Consider the following 24618-nt stretch of genomic DNA (forward strand, 5'->3'; position numbering starts at 1 on the left):
ATTACAAGATCACTGAAGTTTGAGAGCGAGGATGCTCATATTTGTATAGGGTCTTTCAGCAACACAGATCTCCAATTCTTTAGTTTTTATACGGCCTGACTGTTGCATGAGATTTCCGTGTTCAAAGAAAACGTTTTCTTTTTGCATGGTCATGTTTGAGAGATTGCTGATACGCCTGTTTTTGTTCCGTTCTGTTTTAGGGCTGGCTGGTCGTTGGCTCAGAACAAGCTCTTCAATAAAGTATTAAAAGCCCTACAGGCAGAAAGACTCGGAAGACTGGCCAATGATGGTGTGAGTTTTCAAAACTGGGTTTATCTTGCAAGATCTGTTTTATAATCAGTCAAACCCATGAGATGCTGTTTCTTAAAGATGCTCAGAGGAGTATTATCACAGACAGATGATAGTTGTCTTAGACTTGCATACTGCTTCATCCTACTATATATATATATATATTTATATATCTCACAAGGCTTAGCACTGAGCAGTAATTTCTTAAAGCCAATGTTTCTTAAAGTGATACTGTAGTTCACTCAAAAATGAAAATTCTTCCATCATTTACTCAGCTTTATGTCATTCCAAACCTGTGTAATTTTCTGTCCTCTGCAGAGTATAAAAGAAGATATTTTTTAAGCATTTTGGAAACCACACAGTTTTGGTTATCATTGACTTTGATTGTATGGAACAAAAAACAGAGACATTTCTCAAAATATCTTCTTTTGTTCTTCATTGTAGAAGAGAAAATCATAAAGGTTTGGAGGAACATCAGTTTGGACTAAAGGCACCATAATCACACAGAGATGCAAACTTGTCACCTTTCGACAAAAATCGCCGTTTTGATCCCAAAATTGGTCATTTGTGTAAATACGATACGTTTTTGAAATCCGGCAGTTCGTATTCTGGTGTTTTTAATGACTTTGAGCGGCTCTGCTGCACCACATGACCATCGCTGCATGTGCTGTGAGGTTGGGTCACTTAACATGGATTTGAAAATGCAACGCGCACCAGCCATCTTCCCAAATTTGTAATGAGAATCAGTCTCTCTGTGAATTTCCACCAAAATAAAAGCCCTGGTTTAACATTAGAATGCAAATAAATTCGACCATAAATATTAGTATTATAATTTTACTGTAAAATAAAAAAACTCTAAATCCTAATGTGGTAATCGGCTGTAAATCCACGTTTTAAAGCTGATATTTTAAAAGTTTTGGACTCCCCCAGACGGGTCACCTGTTTGTCACCTTTTACCGCTGATGAGTTTGCCTTTTAAAGATAAGCCTATCTGTTTTATCATAACTATATTGTAAGATTTTATTATTTGCATTTTAGCAATGTAAACCAATGTTTTCTCCCTGCTGTTCACTTACCAATCAACACAACCCACCAGTTTGACAGTTTACTCTTTTATTGATGCATATCTAGTCTAGTGACAGTCTATCAGAAAGAAATAGTTCTGTGAAAGTTGTCAGGTCGTGCTCTCTCTCAGTCTCTATGTCTCTGGTCTCCACAGGCCTGTAATGAACCTGTCTTACGCAGGATAGCTGTGGATAAATGTGCTCACAAGGTACGCCACGCTCTGTCCAGTGTCAGCTGGGACATAAAGCTGACACAGTGGCTGCATAGCACACTTGTGGAGTCTTTGAGTCTTGCTATGCTGGCGGCTTACCTTGATGTACTGCAAACACTCAAAAGCAAGGTGAGATATAAGATATCTCATACTGTGATATTATCATACCACTGTGTGTTTAGACAGAGTCCATAGCAGGAGGTTACCGGAGACTGTTTTTATTCTTCCTCTTTTAGGTACCATCCCTGATCGACCGGATGTTGCTGTCATCGTCTGTAAAAACAGGAGCTGCAGGGACTGAGGCTCTTTCTCTGCTCCTTAAACGCCCATGGGACCCTGCTGTGGGTGTACTCTCACACAACAAACCAGTATGTACCAGGCTTTACTTTGTTGGTTTATTCATTCCTATTGAGAATGAGAGAGATTTGTTTGTGGTAATATTTCTATAATAAAAGGGTATTTTACTGAAAATGTCTGGTGATGGTCTCCTGATGGACTTCTTGATTGCTGTCTGAATCAAATATGAGTGTTCATGTTTTTATTTTCAGAGTAAACTTCCTGGATCTCCACTGATCCTGTTAGCTCCATCAGGGCCAACCAACTCTGCCTTCTCTACCTCTCGGCGAATGAGATTCTGGCAATCTCAGCTCTCCTGTCTAGGGAAGGTACGCAAAATCATAAGCGAAACAGTTAATCTCCTCAATAATTTCTGATGTTGGCTTGGTTACATTGAGAGTAACGGCATTTTGTGAATAAACTATTGCATTCGCATTTAAAGGTGCCCTAGAATGTTTTTCTTTATTATTTTATAATGTTTCCTGGGTTACCCATATAATGTTAGTATGTTTTTTAGATAAAAAATAATCATAATTTAGAAATTAATGGCATTTTTCCTAGCCTGCTTTTAGCCTCTGATTTGAACACTCTGTTTGAAGGGGCGTGTCTGCTGTGGGATTCAGTGTAACCGCGGCCACTGCTGTGATTGGCTGACATGCTTGCATATGAAATAGCTAGTACGCATTACATGTGAAACTCTCTCCCGAATACTTTTACTACTGCTATTATACGTTTTTACTATAACAGCTATCGAGATTAACGAATCGTGAGATGTTTTTAAAGTATTTAGATCTATTCCCATCACATAAAATGTTGCCGTGATGAGCATTGAGCAGATGACAGTGTGTTGATCGCGAGAATGAAGATCTTATCATTGCAAAGCAGTTTCTGCACTCTCTCTGCTTTCACCAATGCAAACACGATGATGTAAATACAGTAAGAGCTTCGTTGTGCAGTAACGTGCGTCATTGATTTCATAACGAGTTTGGCAAGTGTCCAGATAAACTCGCGCTGTGTGGAAAGATTGTTCTTTGATCGCTTTCTGTATATAATTTGTTCACAATTCAAATACGATTATTTTCATCCTACTAAAAGAAACGATGTGAAGCTGATATTTTAGTCACTGGCTTGACTTACTGATGCATAAACAATATTGAACGATTTTGAGAGAAAGATTACCTGTCTGAACTTGAACAATTACACATCAGAAAGTGTTGCTTGGTAGCTCGATCCGAGGCCAGCTCTGTATTGGCCCAAGTTGAGGAAACAGTCGGTGAAATGTTTGGAAATTTCCAGAGAAAATAAAATTACCCCATTGTTTCTTCAGAGGCTCAGATGAAGGAACTAAAAAATACTTTTGTGTTCATGTGTACATCCACACTGAGCAACTGCCATGCTTCGGCTGCGCAGTTCCGCCTGGCATTGAGGGCTGGCATATGCAAATATTTGGAGGCGTACATATTAATGATCCCGACTATTGCGTCACAGTCGGTATTGTGTGGAGAACCGACCGTTTTTCAGGGGTGTTTTTCATAAACGTGAATTAAATGAGAACGCGAAAACAGTCCAGTTTGAGATTCACTCTATGTCATGTCCATGCACTGAACTCTTGTTATTTGAATATACCAAGGTAAATTCAATTTTGAATTATAGGTCACCTTTAAAGAGTCCCTTCCGTTTCGGATTGAAATAAACTGCACTTTTTAAAGTCTGTATTTTGTGTCTGCTTGTTTTGTGATTCAGGTCATTCCCATAAACGTTCATGTGGGCAGTGGAGCCAACATCGGAATCACGCAGTGTTTAGAACACATGATCGGCACAGTCCGAGGAAAGGTCATTGAGGTACGAAACGACACACAGCACTAGCTAGACAATGCCACTTTCGCTTTACAGACAAAGATAAATCAGGGATGCGATTTTTCTGTATTGGACAGCCGCAAATATTAGCATTAAGAATTTATTATACACAACTGTAAAATTACATTGTATTGTTATTGTATTCTTGTCCATTTAGACGTCCCAAATCCACATTATGTTAGCTATTTGTGATTATCTTGTACCTATAAGAAATAAAAGGTGTATTCTTATATTAGTTGATTGTTTGGACAAATAAATGTCTATGGAGAGCATTTATTTGTGACATGGTGTCAAGTACCACAGAAAATAATTTGGACACATACCACAGTTTGTGAAGTGTGAAAAATATGTTTACATAGCAGAACACTAGACATATCTCATTTAATGCTGTTTGATTTGTATTTATTTTTAGTATCATTTGTAATAAAATGAGTCATATTTTAATAGAATGTTCTTCTTTTAATATAACTTGGGAAAACATTTGATTTTAGAAAGTTTAAAAAAAAATGTTTTTAAGAAGGACTCAACAGGATTTTCTTTTTATTATTTCGAATGAAAAAAATGAAGTAGTATCAAATTAAAATATCTTTTGTAGTTTCTAAAGTGCTTCAAGTTTTTGTTTATCATTTGCCATTTGTATTTTCAATGATCATGTTCTTGCCATGGTAATTAATCTTTGGTGATGACAGGGCAAAAAATAGATACATTTTGTTTGATGATAAAGTATATTTGAAGGTAAATTGTATGTATTTGCTCTCTAGGTTCATAGTCACTTTCCCCATAAACCGATCATCTTGGTGGGCTGGAATTTGGGGTCATTGATCTCTTGTCATGTAAGTCTCTCTCAACAACAGTTTTCTAATTTCTTGTCTATGGTCGGCTGTAAACTGATGATAGATGTCTATTTTTGCATCCAGGTTTCCCTCATGGAGTACATGACTGCTGTTGTGTGTTTGGGTTTCCCTCTGCAAACTGTCAGCGGGCCACGAGGGGTAAGAGGAAACAGTCCATCGTTTCTCATTCAGTGTAAACCGCTCTGTCACGATGAGCTTCATGAAATCATTTAGCAGATATTTTTAAAATTGCTGGCTGAAATGTAATGTTTGTATTGTGTTTGTCAGGATGTTGATGATCCGCTGTTGGACATGAAGACTCCTGTGCTGTTTGTGGTTGGTCAGAACGCACTACAGTGCAGTCCTGAGAACATGGAGGAGTTCAGGGAAAAGATTCGAGCTGATAACAGCATGGTAGTTGTCGGAGGGGCAGATGACAACTTGAGGTTTGTGTCTTCAGACATTCACGTGTGTTTCTGGGGAATCCCCAGTGGTGGACGAAGTACACATACCATGTACTTGAGTAAAAGTAAAGATACTCAAGGTAAAATATTACTCAAGTAAAAGTAGAAGTGCTGCCTTTAAACATTCACTTGAGTAAAAGTACAAAAGTATTTGCCTTCAAATGTACTTAAGTATCCAAGTACTTAGATTTTTTTATGGCTATAATGTCCTATTATAATTTGTCACAAGACTCTTGCTTAACTCAGTCTAAGTGAAGACTAATGTCACTCTTGGCACACCAATCTATTAATGAAATGACATTAAAGGAGTAGTTCACTTTTAAAAAAACTTTTGCTGATAATTTACTCACCCCCATGTCATCCAAGATGTACATGTCTTTCTTTCTTCAGTCGAAAAGAAATTAAGGTTTTTGATGAAAACATTCCAGGATTTTTCTCCATATAATGGACTTCCATGGGAACCAGACGGTTCAAGGTCCAAAAGACAGTTTCAGTGCAGCTTCAAAGGGCTTTAAACGACACCAGACGATGAATAAGGGTCTTATCTAGCGAAACGATCGGCCATTTCAAAAATAAATAGAAAAGTTGAAGTTTAAAAAGCACAAATGATACACGTTCGTGACTCTCCTGCTCGAACTCGTTCATCAAAATGAACGAATCTTTTTTCGAGTCATTTCGTTCATTTCGTTAGTTGAATGAACGAAATTAATCGAAAAAAGATTTGTTCATTTATATGGAGAAAAATCCTGGAATGTTTTCATCAAAAACCTTAATTTCTTTTCGACTGAAGAAAGAAAGACATGGACATCTTGGATGACATGGGGGTGAGTAAATTTTTAGCAAAAGTTTTTTTAAAAGTGAACTAATCCTTTAATTAGTCTGATATATATATATATGTGTGTGTGTGTGTTAGAGTTCTCAACGGGTCGGGTTGGCCCGACAAACCCGACGGGACCCGCGGGTTCGGGTCGAAAATATTTGCAAATGACTCGGGTCGGGTCGGACCTCGGGCTTAATCTTTTGAATTGTACAGTGAAAGAAAAAAAAACATTTATTATTCATCGCTGCTGTTCACTGTAAAGAAAGTCTGGCTGCTGCGTGCAACGTGCATCGCGACGCGAGGGCAGACCTGACGCCGCTGCGTGCACGCCTTTAGCCCGGAGAAGAAGATGGAGTTGGTGAAAAGTAAACTTGCTGCAGGTGAAATCACCGTTGCTCAGGGGCGGCGCGACACGTTGTGTGATTATCTCGGCAGTTTAGGACATCGCACAAGATTTGCGTCAATACAGAAAACATTTAATCACTGGATAGTTTTTTTCGTTTATTGAAATGTGGTTTATGTCAGCTGGATGGGCGGAATGTGTGAGACGTGAGAGTGCGTGCGCGCGGCCGGGGCTCTCACTCTCTGCGTCAAGCGCAGCAGTCATAGAATACATTCTATTCTACATACATCACTCACCGATCAAAAGGGTGGCGTCGGGCCGCGGGTCGGGTTCGGGCAGATAATTCATGTTGATGTGTCGGGTTACATCGGGTCCGGGCTTTAAAAGCCACGGGCCGGGTCGGGTCGGGTTGTAATTTTCAGGCCCGTTGAGAACTCTAGTGTGTGTATATTTGAATTGAATTAATTTTTTGTGTGTTTAATTTTGGAGGGAAGGGGACTGTTCCCATAAGGTATAAAACATTTACAGTATTTACTGTATATATTTTTCTCCAGCGCCTATGGTCATAATTATTAACATCTTAATGTTATGATACATTCACATAAACCTGCACAACGCCATTATATATATATATATATATATATATATATATATATACACACACATACACATATTCACATGCGCGCGCGCGCACGCACACACACACACACATAGGCTACATAACGTTATATATATATATATATATATTCTATGTTATGGGAGCAGCCAATTTCCCTCCAAAATTAAACACAAAAACGTATTAATGCAGTGTTTCTGCTAGGCTACTCCCCAGAAAAAAAAAGCTATTATATGCAAGTCATTTTAGTGGCAACGTAAGCAATGTACATTATGCGTCAATACTTACCAATAATTGCTGCAATAATAGCTGCTGCTCTCTGTCCCGCTTAAAATCATTGTCAACGCGATTTGTTTGGAACTATTGAGAGCTACACGAATAATGTGACCGCGCGGCGGCGAGATCACGGTCACAACCATCTATGTTCGCAACTCTCATATTTAACGGCTCTGATTCGCGCTTAGTAGATACCACCAAGGCAATTTCAAAACAAAGCGCGCGCGCGCTGTACTGTGATTGGTGGCTCGTTTGACTAGTTACGTTTTTATCCACTCATAAATAAAAAGGAACGACTGATTTTGAAAATGTAGTTGAGTAAAAAGTAAGATATTTGACTTTGAAATGTAGTGGAGTTAAAGTAAAAGTCTCCCAAAATGTAAATACTTGAGTAAAGTACAGATACGCAAAAAAGCTACTTAAGTACAGTAACGAATTACATTTACTTCGTTACTGTCCACCACTGGGAATCCCTCTGTATAGACTAGTTGAAAACACTCGGCTTTGTTTACAGGATCAACTCCACTAAGATGAAGACAGAAGGCCTCACCCAGACCATGGTGGACCGCTGCATTCAAGTCAGTACTTTTCACTTGTGTTCCCCACATCGTGATCATTTAAAGGCAAAGTCAATGAAGCATGATTTAAAATCACTTCCTTGAGAGGGATTTCTTAAGACATTCAGGGAGAGACTAAAGTCCAGTACAAGACAAAGTCTATTTTTAGGGAAAGCTGACCTTAAACGTTAGCGCTGATAAATGCATAAAGCTTGTCTTGTGTGACCTCTTTAGTCTTTTAGGTTCAGAATTTTGGACATCGGGCCTCATTTCCAAGTTAGCCTTAGTGTTATTTATCAGTGGAGACAGTTTTCAAAAATGTTCATCCAGTCGTTCCAGTTGCATAGATATGTAGTTACCTAGGCAACCGAGAGAGGTAGTGAGAGAGAGAGGTAGTGCAGGGCTGCGTTCCAGTCCACTTTTAGACACGCACTTGCGAACTTCCCTAAGCACTTCCCCTCGGAGGAATCCCTGCCGCCATTTTGAAGTGCGTTCCACTTCTTGAAGTGGACGAGGGAAGTTTATATGGACAGACACTTGTTCCCTCGATTTTGACCGAGGGAGCGAGTCTACTTCATATGTACACTTCAGGCAGCTCCATATACGACAATGCAACACAATTGTGACGTCACCGCAGATCTCGTCTAATCACCACCACCCCCACGAACAACTCTGATATATTAATTATATATACATTTAATGTAAAACAACCCAAACACACCTATATACATTTGGATGCTGCATTAAACAAATTCTTAAAGGAAATTTTTTTTTAAATAATAAATCAACTCCATAGCTGATTCCAAGTGATCAAGGCTTAGGACGTTCCAGTTCAGCCCATTGCAGTTTCCGCCAGTAGTGGGCACTCGTGCAACGTAAGCAATGACGTACATCCGAGTGAACGAGACGGAGGGAAGTTAGCGAGTGAAGGGCATGACAATTTTGGACTGGAACGCAGCCCAGGTAGTTCCGACTGTAGTGCGCTTCGGTTCTGTGTTTACTTTTCCGGCGCAGTACTACTAACTGGAGCAAAGTAAAATTCCGCCACTGCTGAGAAACTAGTTCCTGTAAATCTATTGCGATCATTGAGATGCAAGAGTAGTTTGATTTTTAACATTATTCTCTCAACAGACATTTACATCGATAGACTGGCGTTATAATCTATTTGCTTTTGGTGTACTGTGGAGTGGGCAAAACTGTTTTTAATGGCAGGCTAGCAGTTACCATTGACTCGCGCTAGCCTAGCACCGGCGAACTATGCAACTGGAACGACTGGATGAAAATTTGTGAAAACTGTCTCCACTGATAAATAACTCTAAGGCTAACTTGGAAATGAGGCCCGATGTCCAAAATCCTGAACCACCCCTCCCCCCCCCCCCCTTTTTTAGGACGAGATAGTCGATTTTCTGACAGGAGTTTTGACCCGTGCTGAGAGTCATGGTCATGGCTCTGGTGAAACACGAGATTTGGATGCAGAGAAGAAGAAGAAACCACGCCGTGAGCTGCCCTTTGACCTTGAGAGGTCACGACCCTCTTCACCTGCTGTGAGGGTACCCATCTCCCCATCTGGCTCAGAGGTAAGACCAAAAAAGTTACATTTAGGAGGATATAGAGTGCTGAAATATGAATGCCTGAAATAAGGTCTGTGGTTAACACCAGCTTAAGATATTTTATTGAAGTCACGTGACCGTAGTGTAGTTCGTTTATAGCTTACGTTTAGCTTTTTGCTTCTGCCGATTGGCTTCAAAATACATAACGTTCATTTGTGAAGATTATCTTGTTAGTTGCAGAACTTCTTTTCTGCAATAATCCAATATCCAAAGTCAATGGAAAACAATTAATTGGCTTTGTCTCATGGGTACCAGGGTGATGCTAACTTCCGGGTTGGCCTTCAAAACATACGTCGTCAGTGCAGCTCTCTATAGCAGCAGATATATAAGGTTTATCTGTACCTACGTAGAAAAATGAAACGCATAATAATCTGGCTAAAACCAATCAGAACATGTAGATAATCAATATCGTTTCCTCTCCAGGATATGTCCAGTGTCTGCAGTAGTCCTACAGCCAGTCCCAAACCCAAGACCGTCGGGCTTTCACCAGCTCAGAAATCCAGTCTCATCACTGCCACTCAGCTTCTGAAGACCCACATGCAGCGTTCAGGAACTGTGCTCACACACAAGCAAGCACAAGGTGTGTATCTTTCCAGGCACAAGTTCACAGATTCCGCCCCAGAACCCTAAGAGAGCTTACATGCAGGATGCTTTTTCACATTTTGTCTGTGTTGTTATTAATAGTGCTAGGATTATTTATGCCTTGTGGGAGACAACTGCACGTAACAAAACCAGGTCATTCCGTGCCAAATCAACAGTTTTGGAAACTTCCCCGGCTCAAATTTTTGATGTGGTTAGTATTTTTCTGTAGAAAGACAAACATAAATAGTGATGGAAGCCAAAATATTAAATGTCACGAATGTATTTTGACTGAGTATAATCAGTTTTGTAGAGGAGGGTCAAAATGACAATTTTCAATTGAGATTTGGAGCCAACTTACAAGGGTGTAAAAGGGCTTTAAAAAGATGGCATAATCATAATTTTATTTTTACACAGAGATTGGTAGGTCTATTACTTGAATCTGTTGACTTTAGAAATCTTTGTTGCATATGCCTACAGTGACAGTTCAAGAATGGCACAAAGCACTTGTTTGCAATGCTTGTAATTCAAGAAAATTTGAAAAAGAAAATTTGTTAAGAATGAGAATCTAGAAAGATATTAGGACGTCTTGAATACTTTTAGAGTTACAGGCATGATAACAATTATTAACAATTGAGCTGATATAAATTTTTTTTGATACATTTCTAGTTTTAACATTGTTTATTCTTTAGATATTCCTAGAAAAAAAAGTATCTGCTGTGTGCAAAGTGACCCACATTTGGTTTTTGACCACTGACAATGTGTACAATTGACCAATTTACTCATGGAGCCACATTTAAGATCTCCATCCATATCTCTGGGATTGAACCATCGAGGGCCTTTAAAATGAAGATACCAAAAGGAAAGTTTAAGAACCAGAATCTATATGAATATTATTAAGATATATTTAATGCTTCTTGAGTTACAGGCATCCAAACACAAGTGCTTTTTTCCATTTTTGAACGTTCAGCGGTAGCATTTAATGAAACAAATATTGCTAAAATAAACAGAATTTACTAATAGACCTACCAATCTCTGTGTAAAAATAAAATAATTATGCTTTCTAAAGTAATTTTTACACCCCTCTAATTTGCCCCCAAATCTCAGGTGAAAATTTTACTTTTGACCCTCCTCTACAAAACAGTGGATTACTCATTACACATACATGACATTTACTATTTCGGCTTTCATCACTATTTATGTTTCTTTCTACAGAAAAAAAAAAGATCAAAATCAAACATTTGAGCCGGGAAACTCTGGTTGAGTTGACACGGAATGACCCAGTAGTTAAAAATGTGCCTCATGACCCCCCGTGTTCTGTTCCATTCTGTTTTTGAAGAGTGTGTCTTATGTGTATCTGCATAACTTAAACACTAAATCATGTTTTAGCCTGACGGGCCTCTTTTAACCCTGAGCTGTTCTGCTGATGCCTGTGCATGTTAAATGACAAGCTCTACACTGTTAACTATCTGGGATGTAGTCACATCATCCTTGTATTGAGGAGAATCCCAGATCCCATCAAGCAGTAATGTTGTGTGTGATTCCTGTCTCTTCAATCCCCTGTGCTTTCCTTCTTCACTCTCTCCATCTTTGTCTTCCGTTCGCTACAGCTCAGTTCGCTGCTTTTATGAAACATAATATGCTGGTGAGGAAAAGCATTCCTCCTGGCAGCCCTTCATGTCTCTTTGGTGAGTATCTCTCCCTCTCTTTTTCCTTCATTCTTTTTTGTCTGTCTGTCTGCCCCTTTCATGTCTTTCTTTAAAGTTGTCTGTCATATCTGTATCACATACGTCCCTTTTAATGTTTCACCACTTTTGTGTTTGCAAAAGGCAATAACAATAGTTAATGCTTCAAATAATGACTGCTTGCAAATGCATGTTCTTCCTGACAGAATCTATCTTAAATCGGTGGGAGAGTGTAAAAATGCGTAATAGTTTTAATAATAGTTTTCCCTAACAGAGTAGGTGCATTGTTTACCTTTTCACACGTCAACACATTTAAGGTATTATTTGATCAATACATTGCCTAGGCCTATATTTATTTTTATTTTTTAATTATTGGTATCGGTCAAGTTTTTCTGTGCTGAGTAAAGTTGGAAGTAGAACTTGTATTGACAGCTTTGAGATCCCAGATTGCCTTGGTATTTACAGTAATGTTGAAATTGTTGTTTTAATTGATTGAATCAATTAAGCATAACAAATATTAATTTTAATGTTAATACATCATTTTTAATAGGCCTTTAAAATCCGAGCTTGCACAAAACATTATCAATTTTAGGATACTTTGACTGAGGCCCTGTTTACACGAGAACGCTTGCGGGTGAAAACGTAAAAATATTTTATCGGACGTGCCTTTTGTTTACACGGCGACGGCGTTTTTAGGGCTTAAAAACGCACAAAAGTGAAACCACCCTCCAGAGTGGAAATCTTTAAAACGCTCCACCGTCGCGTTCCCGTGTATAGGGTAAAAACCATAGACTGTAAAAAAAAAATATGGACGTAGTGTCCGTGACGTCACCCGTAGGTTTCTGAAGAGCGTTTTTGAAGCCTAAAGTGGGCGGGGCCGGCCGTCGCCATCTTGGCAGCGCGTCACCTCTCGTCACTACCGGATAACAGAAAATGGGCAAAAAGGCAGGACGTAGGTGGAGCTACTGGCCTCACGCTAAAGTGACAGCTGTTTGAAGAATTAAAGCCAATAGTTTAGTTCATGTTTTTTCCCAAATATTATAATAGTTAAAAGACGTAACTAAAAGTGAGACTGTGTATCGTGATGTATTATTATTCTGCTATAAAAATGTATTATCATGCAGTAACTTACAATATTGCTCTGAGCTTGTGCGTGTGATTCATGCGCACACGTCAGTCAGCAGGGCATCGCACGTCAAGTTTGTAAAGAGCTTTGTTCAGTCCATTTCAAAATCTGATTTTTGCCGCCTCTCAATTATTCTAATGGGTTAAACCAAAGATATTACCTCAGAAGTTCAAGTAAATGCACTAGAAATCTGCGCTCATTCAAGGGTGTGCATCTAACGTTACTGCATGGACGGAGAGAAAGCACTGACACCTGCAGGATTTAATCTGACGGTACTTACACTAAAAAGTTAAATAAGCATATCTGTTCCGTGAGAGCAACAGTACCGCATTTAACGAGTGTGCATGGTCTCTATATCTATAGACTTTTTTTTAGCAAGGAAATTGTCAGACATCCATTAACGTTAGTGCATGCGAGGAAAACAACTGGAAATACAGCGCTAGTTGTTCTCTCCATACTCGATAACGACGGAATCCAACGGCGTGGGCGAAGGTATAATGCGTGTATTAAATTGTATGAAATAATCCCGAAAAAAGCACAAACACGGCAGAGATGGCAAGTACAGCAGCTGCTCAGAGTGACGTTAACAGACAGCAGACAAACGGCCGCAATCCACCTGTCACTCAAGTGGCCACGCCCTTAATTATGCAGGCTTAATATAATTTAAACGGATGAGTTGTAAAAAAATTCACCCCCCTCACAGTTGTCATGAAGGGCAAAATAAGCTATAAAGACCAAAACCACTTTTTGCTCCAGGCTGTAAACATGTTTTTTTCTGCTGTAAAGTTGGGCATTTTAACATGGGGGAGATGCAGATTTGACTCACTTCTGGAGCCTGCCTCAAGGGGCCAGTCGATGAATTGCAGTTTAATTCACTTCCGTGTTGGTTTCAAGAGAGAGACAGGGAGGTTGCCGCTTGGTAAAAACGCAAAAGTCTGCTAGACAGTGAAGGTTGTACGCAGGCGCGCGGACTTGGTGTTGTGTGGCAGTGCTTCACATTGCCACCTAGCCGCCTGGAGTGCGTACTACATCGAATTTCACACACTTTTGCGTCACCATATGCACGCGGATTTCCCACCCATAATGCTCGTCTAAACGCAGAATAAAAAGTGATAACGCAACGCCACTTTTGCGTTTTCTCTTCAGATCGTTTCCGTGTAATCATAGCCTTATTAAAGAGCTACAAGGCTTTAAAACATAATTGCAGGCTGTCAGTCAGTGCAGTTACATTGTTACGCCAGCAGGCAGCGGCAAGGCACCGTCGTTATGAGGGTGTCTTTATTAAACCATTAATCTAACTAATATGCTTAAATGCTGATTCATTCATGAATCAAACAAGATGTTGAAATTAACTTCGAGCACCACTTTACAAGGCTCAATCGATGAGCGACGCCTCACCTGGGTAACGCTGAAGCTGATGTTTCACGTCAATAGCATTGATTCCATGCACTGGGCTGAAATCAGATTTAGTTAGATTAAGTTTATTGGATTTTTAATAATAGTAGTGAGGCAAACTCTCTGGCTTATTAGTCTGAGGATGATGCAGGAATACATGATTAATATACTAAATGAATTATCTATCGCTTTAGAATTTTTACCACGCTATTCTTCCAAACTCTTTTTTGTGTGTGTGTGTGTGTTCAGTTGTACTTGCTTGTATGGATTTCTCACCACAAGCTTCTCAGCTGAAATCGCAGCCTTGTTAGTGTCAATATATCATCCATTGATTGTAATTAAACCAGAATCATTTCACGTGAACATTGTCGTTTTCCCATAGTAATGTTCCTTTTAGTATTTACAATTTCAACTACCAAAACGTAAAGGATTAATTTGTCGATTTTTAAACCAGCAATGTTAAAATATCGGTAGTATGGGGTAAATGGACGATGTGCACTCATTCTCCATGTTACCTGCATTCATATATCACATACATATTTTATTTGTCAGCAAAGCAAACGTCTTCTGAATGATCATTTTGCATTATCTGGCAGAGGTTTTTTCAGCTCCAGGTCTTTTGTTATAATTACAGCTGTAACTTTCACTTCTTTAATCCCTGCCAGCGGACAGTTGGATTGACAGAGGGGTGGTGGCACAATCAAAAGTGCATTATGGGTTTTTGTTTCGAGTTTCTACTGCATAGACAGACCTGATCATCATCAAAGGCAGTTCGTCAAGACAAGCAGCAATGAGAAACAAATGATACTGTAATGGCTAAATTGTACATCAATTCCGGTTCACTTTTGCAAATAAGGACAGATTATTTTCATACTATAATTAGGCTACATATTTATTAGTACTTACCCCTAACCCTACCCCTGTTGTCAAGCTGTCTTGAGTGCGTTTCCTTTCTGTGCGCCTGAGTTCAAAAAGCATCTCTCACAGAAACCAAACACTGCCGTCAAAATAATTTTGGGTCCGACTCTTTTGGAAGCGTCTAAATTTGTACCCAGAGACCTCTGCAGCACTTCATATTAACTGTATCGGCACCTTGTGACTCCCTGTGTGACCTTGAGACTGTTGGAGCTTAACCCTTCAGCATCATGTGTTTCAGTGCCGGTGCCCAGTGAGCAGGTGGAGGGGTTGGACCGAGACGACATGAGGCTCCACCTCAAGAGAAGACAAACTCCCAGTCCCACTCCCAACAAAGCCTCCAAAAGAGCCAAGATCAAAGTGACCATCGTGTCCCATGGAGACGCGTCAGGAAGCACTGGCTCCACTGCTCAGGACGGTACTGAACACACAGCCCTCTGAGCCGCTCATTAAACAATCTGTGCCACATATTGATGCATTTAGGGCTTGAGGAGGAACGTTTTGGTTTAAGCAATTTTCAGCCATTACTTTAATTTGCTTTGTGAGTGAGCCTGTTGTTAAGCCATTTCTTTAACTCTTTCCCCGCCAGCATTTAAAAAAAATTATAATAATAATTGCCAGCCAGCATTTTTGATCATTTTCACAAGTTTCATGGCCCCCAGAATATATTTTTGTATGAATGAATATCTGAACATGCCTTGTAGGAAGAAGGCATTCTGCTTTTAAACAAAAAAAACATGTTTTATTCTAGCTTCATGCCTTCTTTTTTTAATCAACACTTGAATGTTAGTAACTTTCTTAAAGCAACACCAAGTAACTTTTCCTCAGCGGTCGCCCTACAGGTTGGAAGCGGAATTGTCCATTACCGCTGTCGTAAATAATTTAGCCTACCGTCGCCTACTGTCGCACGCGCACATGCTCTGTTTATCCAGCACCGGCTTTGGAATCAACAATGGCCACAGACAATTTGAGGAAGTGGTGGGGGAAGTGACGTATGCCGTAAAGCAGTCGAGTTTTGTAGTTCTTGTTGTGCTCGGGTTACTACCCGAAACCCGAAGTTACATAGTGCGAGTAAAAGCGATGCAGACCACGTCAGGCTATGACAGATGTGTCATTTAACCAATTGTAAGTCGATGTACCATCACAAGGGTCTTGGAAATATATTATGAAGGTTGAAAAACTTCATAGTGTTACTTTAAAGCAACACTTTGAGCAAAAAGCTGTTGCTTTAATGGCATGTGAATGTTCATGTCATTCTGAACAAATGCATTAATATTCATTCAAAGTAATTCATTCAAATTAACAAAAGTTGCACTTTTTTTTGCATTTTTTCAACTTTATACGGACAGGCTTTTAATCTTGAAGAAACAAGTTCTACTTCTATTCTTATGTGATGAGATTGCAACCCTGCCCAACGGTTAGCTTTAGATCTGTGTTTTTGTGACATTCGCATGATTTATGCAATATCATGTTGTATAAGATCAGATAATGTCCCCACGCTTGCATAACTTCATGACACTGCATCTGGACTATATTTTGTAAGTTTCCACTTATACATAAAACCTTGTTTTTGTCAAAGACTCCGTCAGATCAAAACACAGATGGAGTAGATCGAGTCCATCAAAGCTTCACAGTCCAATAACTCGTCCTGGGTCGACATTTCATCCAGTAACATTAGGAAGTTTTGATTTATATGCGGTTTAAAGGGGTCATATAATGCCATTTTTGTACAAGCTAATATGATTCTTTAGGGTCTAAATTAAAAGTTTGTAATATACTTTAATTAAAAATTCTCATTAGTATTGTAAGAAAACAGTTATTTTACCTGGTCAAAAACAGCTCTGTTTTCAGCACGCCGTTTCAGTGCATATGACTTTAAATGATCATGAGCTTTGCTCACTCCGCCTCTCTGTTCTGTGCGTACACGTTTATAACACAATAATAACACAATAACCATAATGCATTGTTCATTATAAACGTGGGATTATGAATTATATGGAGAACGTCGTACATAGAAAACATGCAGTAATGTACCCTGAGTGTAAACCTTAGACTCATTCATCGTGAAGCGATTTGCAAAGATATAAATATTAATATAAAGTTTAATAAAACGTTACTCACTTCAGTTGTTCTAGAGGTTCAGCAGGAACACGAATAGCTGGTACCGATCCTTTATTCAGGAGCAGCCTCGTTTATAAAGCAGTCTGGTGAGAAATGATTCGCGCAAACATGAAAACATTGACGTTGCTCGTGGGGAATATTCCCTTCGAAAACAAAGGGGCGTCCGACCGTGTGACGTCACACGGTCGAACGGCTCGATTTGAGGCAGGGGAAAACATATAAGGAGATTAAAACAAAAACACTGGATGGATTTTTATCATTATATGATGGTTGTGTACAGGCACTGCCAACACACATTTCAGTTCAATCAACTTGAAAAAGTGCATGTACCATTATATGACCCCTTTAAGGTTAATGATTGTGTTATTTTATAAATGCATCTGCTTGCATTTGATATCTCTTATTTCTGATTCTTCACCTGTGTTTTGATCCAGAGAATCCAGTTCTCTTTCAGAAGATGTCTAATAGCGCCCCCTACCGTACAACAGTGAAAACACGGAAAGCTGGACATTTCCGTCAATGGCGGGGAAAGAGTTAATCATTGATGCTTGTATAAGCTAGGTTTAGATATCAGATCCACACAACATGCAACATGCTAAAACAGTAACTTGTCTAAGTGTGTCATGTTGAATGAAGCACCTGACTATCAGTACCCTATTAGCTGGGCTGGTTGATGCAGTGACATAGTACCGTTCAAAAGTTTGGGGTTGGGGAGATTTTCTTTGTTTTTGAAATCAAGTATTTTATGCACACTAAGGCTGCATTAATTTGATTAAAAAAAAATTGTGAAAACAGTCATATTTTGAAATATTATTACAATTTAAAATAACTGTTTTCAATAAATACATATTTAAATTGAATTTGGTCCTGTGATCAAAGCTTTTTCCCCAGGTTTCTGGAAAGGAATAGAAAGTTCAAAAGAACAACATTTATTTGAAATGCAAGTCTTTTGCAACGTGTGTCTTTTACTGTCGCTTTTGATCAATTTAAAGCATCCTTGCTGAATAAAGTTATTCATTTTTTAAAAACAACTTACTGACCCCATACATAGTTTTGAATGCAAGTGTACTTCTCCAGTAAAGCCATTTTATAATGAAATCTTGCAATAGCCTACATAATCCCACGTACAATTTGAAAAAGGTGTCTCAGACTGTCTTGCCACCTCTCAGTGTTCACGCTTGTATTCCTGTTTTTCTGTGCAGTGGGTCTGTCAGGAAAGCCCCTCGGACTCACAGTGGGCCAGACGGTATCGGGGGCCAAAGAGCTGTCTGAGCTTCTCAGTGCACAAAGGTACCTTTATCTCACACACCAGATCAATTGTACAGAAGAGAAAAAAAGCCTCTTAAGACCTGTTCATACAAACACGACTGTTCAAAATGGACATTCTGCAAATTCTTCACACCAAATACATGTGTACAGAGAAGAGACCCACTTCCAGATTCTTCCTCTGCTCTTCCGTGTCGCTTAGCAAGACAAGTGTTGTTCATGAATCATGAGCACCACCAAGTCATCATTTTATGTTGAAGCAGTGGCTTTGGGCATGTGACCAAAAGCGTGAATCTTTCTGGATAGTCAGCTTTATTCGCAGTGTAATTGAAAAGAGATTAGAACCATAAAAAAAATCTTGCATTGATGGCATGTGAATGTTCATGTCATTCTGAACAAATGCGTTAATAGGCATTCATTCAAACGAACCAAATTTTTGCACTTCATTTTTTTTCTGTTCTTTTTTTTTTGTGTGTGCATTTGTTTTAACTTTGTATGGACAGGCTTTTAATCTTTAAGAAATACGTTCTACTTCTGTTCTTGTGTGATGAGATTGCAACCGTTCCCAAACGGTTAGCTTTAGCTCTGTGTTACACTGCGTTTGGACTATATTGTATGTTTCCACTATCCAACCTTGTAAACTTGTGGGAAATAAAAAAAGTGTAGAATGTGGTTGGTTGAATTATTATTCTTTTTTTTATTAGTTCATGTCAGCATCTGTGTTTATGGTGGCTTGATTCTGATGTGGTATCCTCTGCTCTTTTAGATCAGGAGGTTTGGCAGATGTGTCTGGAGTTTTGGGTTCCAGTGAGGGGTCATTTCACAGCCTTCAGGGGAGCGTGATGTCGGGTTCTTCCTCTCCTGTCCAGGCTCAGGCCCCCGCCACTGCTCAAGGTACCACGACCTTCGAATCCTGACAGCTAGTAATGGGCGATAGAAACGATATGCAATACAAACGATACAAAATTGGCCTACGGTAGAGATTTTAAATCGCGATAATGCATGTCGACGCAATCTACCAGCAAAATGTAGGGGCCACGAGCTGCTACCGGCTGCAACGCATCATCGTATTCGTCATCTTGAGTAAACATGGCTGAAAGCGAAACGGAGGAGCCGGTGAAAAAGACCGGTGCAACATCCATTATTTGGACTTGGTTCGGATTTAAGCCGTCCGACGAGCAGCAGCAAACTATACTCTGTAGGGGCAACAGTTCTGACTAACTAAGCCCCTAATGGTGCGTTCACACCGGACGCGAATAGCGCGTCCGGCGCGAGTGATTTCAATGTTAAGTCAATGCAAAGACGTGTTACGCGCGTAAAAATTCCTGCGGCGCGAATGAGGCGTAGAGCGCGGCGCGGTAGACGCGAATACGCCTCATTCGCGTGTCACGTTTGCGCGAATGGCGCGAATTGAGCGTCTGGCGCGTTAAGCGCGAATGTTTTATGTAGTGCTTTTTGTGCATTCTCGCGTTTGACGCGAATTCACGTCTGCCGCCCGAGTTGAAAAATCTGAACTTCTGCGTCAATTCGCGCCGCGTTAACCAATCAGGAGCCTGCTTGCTGCTGTCACGTGGTGAAGTGACAGTTTATTATGTTATTTTATGTTTGGCCTCAATAAATTATTTTGTAATATGACAAAAATGCTTGGTGTGCAAAGCAAATCTTTTCACGATTTCAATATATGAGAGATACTCATTTTGTATTGAATGCTATTTATTCTATATCTATTCTAGATTATATAAAACATTATTATTCTAATGTAAAGACAACAAACACAATTTAGTGTATAAAAACTTTTTTAAAAATCACAGGACAGGTTTCACTTTTGGAGGCTCCATTTATTATCAAAACAAAAATAAATGACAGATTAAGTGGATGCGGGCGAGGGTGAACCTCGCGCCGGGCTGTAGAGCGCGGGCTCGACAGGCATAGACCACTCGAGGCCGAGGGCTTATACGGCCTACGCTGTCCTCGTCAGCGTCCTCACCGTTAGGTCCACCAAACCCAGCTCCTGGAGCAAATTGTGAAACTCCTGAAACCCGCCGGAGGTTCTGGTGGACCCGAGTACAGCGACGATGTCCCCTACGCAGCTGTTTCTGCTCTCCAGAGCATATACGAGCGGTGACTCTCTCGAATAATGCTAATGCTCGATAAACATCTAAAAAGATGGCCGCCAACGGGTTTCGAAACTTTCGCCTCCGGATTTCGCCTCTGACGCGCGTAAATTTCGCTTCAAACTTTTGTTTTTACGCGCGTCAATTTCGCCATTGACACGCGAATTAACACAAAGTGGTCAAGCGTCAAACTAGACGCGGTAGACGCGAATTTGACGCGCTATTCGCGTCCGGTGTGAATGCACAGTAAGCCTTACGATGCTTTTGGTTCAGTGTGTATGTGGACAACACCTGGATACAGGTCGCATGTTAATGCTAATTGTAAATGATCCCACAGTCATCTGCAAGCTCTTAGTTTAATAAAAATGAGTGTTCATTTTGTTAATGAAAACATTTTTTCCCAAGACTTAGGCCCTGTCCACACGGACACGGGTATTTTTATAACCGTGACTTTTTTTACGCGGTTCGGCCGTTCGTCCACACGAAAACGCACTGAAACCAAACATTTTTGAAAACCCCTGCCAGGGTGAGGATTTTCAGAAACGCCGGTTACAGTGTTGTGGTGTAGACAGTGAAACCGGGGTTTTTGCCTTGCGACGTCAGAGTGTGCGTCGTTATACGCTGTGTTTGACGTCAGATTTGCGCTTCTGATTGGCCAACGTGGCTTTACGGTTAAGGTTTACATCGCCGCCTGCTGGCGTGGCATGCTCTTGATCGCGCTTGATAGCGTGTTTTTGCGTTTTCATGTAGACGGAGGCCGAGCATGTGTGGATGGGATTTTTTTTTTAAACGCTGTAGGAAAAAGTCTGGTTATAACAGGGTATCCGCGGGTCCTTAAAAAGTCTTAAAAAGTCTTAAATTAGATTTTAAAAATTTATGGCCTTAAAAAGTCTTAAAAAGTCTTATTTTGACTTATGAAAGGTCTTAAATTTTTAATGGCAATTTGAGTTAGACATATCTAAATGTTTTCCAAATTAAAACTATCTAATTAGCGTACTTTTTTTATTTACTATTCGTTCTTTGTGGATTTGCTCGTTCACGTGACATTTCGCGTCACATTCGCGCCAGCATTACGTCTGTCTCCTGCACGCGCAAACAGCAGGAGAGGAGAAGAAAGCTGGTTAATTTCAGTTCAATTGTAAGTTCATTCTCTATGTGCGTAGTGGTGTGCGATGTGTATTGTCTATTATGATATTGTAATCATTGTTTTACTTTAACGTTAACTATGTACGAAGGCGCACTGCGAGCTGACATCGCATTTGTCTCTCATGCTTGCTTTCACTGCGTGATGTGTCAGTGCAGTTATAGGTATGTTCCCTAATAGACGTATAACGTTTTTGTATTTTATATATCATATGTTGTTATCATACAATATTACATCAGCAAGAGGGCTGTTTTCCCGTGCACAATAGCAAATATGATATTTATTTTATATAACAGTTAAATTAACATTGTTACATTTTATAAACAATATTGTCAATATTGTTTGTTTTCCCTTTATTTCGCTGACGAGAATTTCAAAATGAAACCGTAGCAGAGTCTCAATGCAAAAGACAGCGATGATTTCTTGACTGAAATCCGCGTTTTGAACGAATCATTTTAACGATTCAATGAACAATCACTAGTGCTGCGTCCCAATTCGCCTACTTATACTACGCCCTAAAAGTATGTACTCTTTTTGTGAAGAAAAAATACATACTTTTGAGTGTGTAGCAAAAGAGTAGGCAAGCTTTGGGACATACTACTTCGTCATCTTTAACGGACAGATCTGTCGCGTGAATCATATCACCGTAAACTGCCCTGTCAATCATCTCGTCACAGTTAAAATCCTCCATTCAATCTAATATAACTTCTTACCATTTCGGAGATAATAGTTGTCGCACGTTCATCTGCCAGTCATGGGTCTTTCATGCGGAGACTCTCCTCATGTGTTTGGAATTTGAATATAATAATGCATTTAAAAGTTAATGGCTAAACGTATCTGTGCAAAAGTTCACAATGCTGCTGCAGATGCAATATAATGTGGACAACATTGAATAAATACATTTTCGTCAGGTTAGATACTGATAATTAATCACTCAAACCCCTTTATCTAAACCTCTCTACATAACCGTCGGACTCGCGCGTCCTCCATGTCTGTAGTTTTTGAACACTTTTCATTCGTGTTTGTAGTTCTAACCGAACCCTCGTCCAACGCGCGATGGGTTGTGGGCAATATCAGCCGTTAGAGTGCGCATCGATCTGCACTTCGGATTCTGACCGGATATAGTAGACCATCCGGGTCTCTTTGGGACACTCATTTCAACATACTACGATTTGGGACGTACTAATTCTATTTTCGAATACTATTTAGGACGGATAGTATGCGAATTGGGCCGCAGCATTGCAGTTCCTGAATGAATCAGCCGTTTGAACAAATCGTTTGAATGAATGACTCCCTGAGACAGTGACTTGCCGCCACCTACTGGCGGGTTTAGTTTCACATTTAAAGTACCCTGTAATTAAAATGTTACAATTAGAAATCAGTTCATATTTAAATATTGAATTAAGAATTGAAAGAATTGAATATATCATAGCTTTATTTATGCAATTGTAAATGGAGTATAAATATATTAATGCCAGTTCTGATGCTGCTTCTGTGTCTCCTCTGCACTGCAAAGATGGATTTTGATTTAATGATTTAATATAACTGGTAACAGTGGTATTGTGTTATTATTCTAATATAATTTAATTTGAATGTTAGAATTTGACATAAAAGGTGATGCATACCTCGAAGTAAAAAAAAAAAAAAAAGTCCATATATGGGTGAAAATGCCCCTGGAACTCAATTTAAGGTTGCAAATATTGCCCTTTAATAAAAAAATGTTAATTCCTTTCACTGCTGTGAACTGACCACTGCATAGAATATGAAAAATATGAATATCTTCGTGAGTCAGCTGTCAACAACAGGCCTAAACCAGCCATGGTACCAGTACACAAACACAATCAGTAAAATATCATCTAATTATCATCAACAAAACTTTGAAAATATTGAGACATTTTTTTTTTCAATATTGCGCACCCCTAATGTAAGGTATTAATTTTGATTTCTTCAGGTCTTAAAAAGGTCTTAAAAAGCCTTAAATTTGACTTTAAAAAGTGTGCAGATACCCTGTATAAAAATACCCGTGTCCGTGTGGACAAGGCCTAAGACGAGACAACATCAACATTATTGAACACTGACTGTGACTATATCAACATCCAATATTGTTGACCAAAAAGGTGACACTAAAATGCAGTTTAAAAAATAAAAATCCAAAATCTCTATATATTCAACCAAAAAAGGGGAGAAGAAATATTATAGACAGTTTTTTGTTGTTGTTTTTTTTACAATTCTTCACTACTGTTTATATGTGGGGTTGCCAGATGTCAAGAGTTTAAATCCCCCAATCGTCTTTCACAACCTGGCAACAATGCATCGGATGAAAAATCAATTATGTATTAAATCAATCTATTTTGTATTAAAGGGGTCATATAATGCCATTTTTGTACAAGCTAATATGATTCTTTAGGGTCTAAATTAAAAGTTTGTAATATACTTTAATTAAAAATTCTCATTAGTATTGTAAGAAAACAGTTATTTTACCTGGTCAAAAACAGCTCTGTTTTCAGCACGCCGTTTCAGTGCATATGACTTTAAATGATCATGAGCTTTGCTGACTCCGCCTCTCTGTTCTGCGCATACACCGTTTGTAACACAATAACACAATAACGCGTTGTTCAGTATAAACGTGGGATTATGAATTATATTGAGAACGTCATACATAGAAAACATGCCGTAATGTACCCTGAGTGTAAACCTTAGACGCATTCATTGTGAAGCGTGCAGCTAGCGATTTGCAAAGTTTAATATATTAATATAAAGTTTAATAAAACGTTACACTCACTTCCGTTCTTCTGGAGATTCAGCAGGAACACGAATATCTGGTAGCAGCTACCGATCCATTTTTCATGAGCAGCAGTTTAGCAAATCCAGCTTTATACTGATCCTCGTCTATAAAGCAGTCTGGTGAGAAATGATTCGCGCAAACATGAACGCAGTGACGTTGCTCGTGGGGAATATTCCCTTCGAAAACAAACACAGCCACTGCGTCTTCAGCGG

General features: G+C 39.4%; 1 protein-coding gene across 2 annotated transcripts in view; it reads left to right on the top strand.

Annotated features, from left to right (window-relative positions):
- The window catches only part of kansl3 (KAT8 regulatory NSL complex subunit 3), a 43815-nt gene that overhangs the window by 2327 nt on the left and 16870 nt on the right, over positions 1–24618 (top strand). For both annotated transcript variants that reach the window (XM_056246861.1, XM_056246860.1), the window contains exons 4-18: positions 201–291; positions 1508–1693; positions 1801–1932; positions 2113–2229; positions 3644–3742; positions 4519–4590; positions 4675–4749; positions 4879–5036; positions 7624–7687; positions 9055–9243; positions 9700–9856; positions 11466–11543; positions 15218–15394; positions 18300–18387; positions 19130–19257. In XM_056246861.1, the coding sequence (XP_056102836.1) occupies positions 201–291; positions 1508–1693; positions 1801–1932; positions 2113–2229; positions 3644–3742; positions 4519–4590; positions 4675–4749; positions 4879–5036; positions 7624–7687; positions 9055–9243; positions 9700–9856; positions 11466–11543; positions 15218–15394; positions 18300–18387; positions 19130–19257 (1811 nt within the window). The remainder of the gene's footprint in view (positions 1–200; positions 292–1507; positions 1694–1800; positions 1933–2112; positions 2230–3643; positions 3743–4518; positions 4591–4674; positions 4750–4878; positions 5037–7623; positions 7688–9054; positions 9244–9699; positions 9857–11465; positions 11544–15217; positions 15395–18299; positions 18388–19129; positions 19258–24618) is intronic.

This window comes from Rhinichthys klamathensis, unplaced genomic scaffold, assembly GCF_029890125.1.
Source record: "Rhinichthys klamathensis goyatoka isolate OS25496 unplaced genomic scaffold, OSU_Roscu_1.1 h1tg000040l_1, whole genome shotgun sequence".
NCBI classification, from domain to species: Eukaryota; Metazoa; Chordata; class Actinopteri; order Cypriniformes; family Leuciscidae; genus Rhinichthys; species Rhinichthys klamathensis.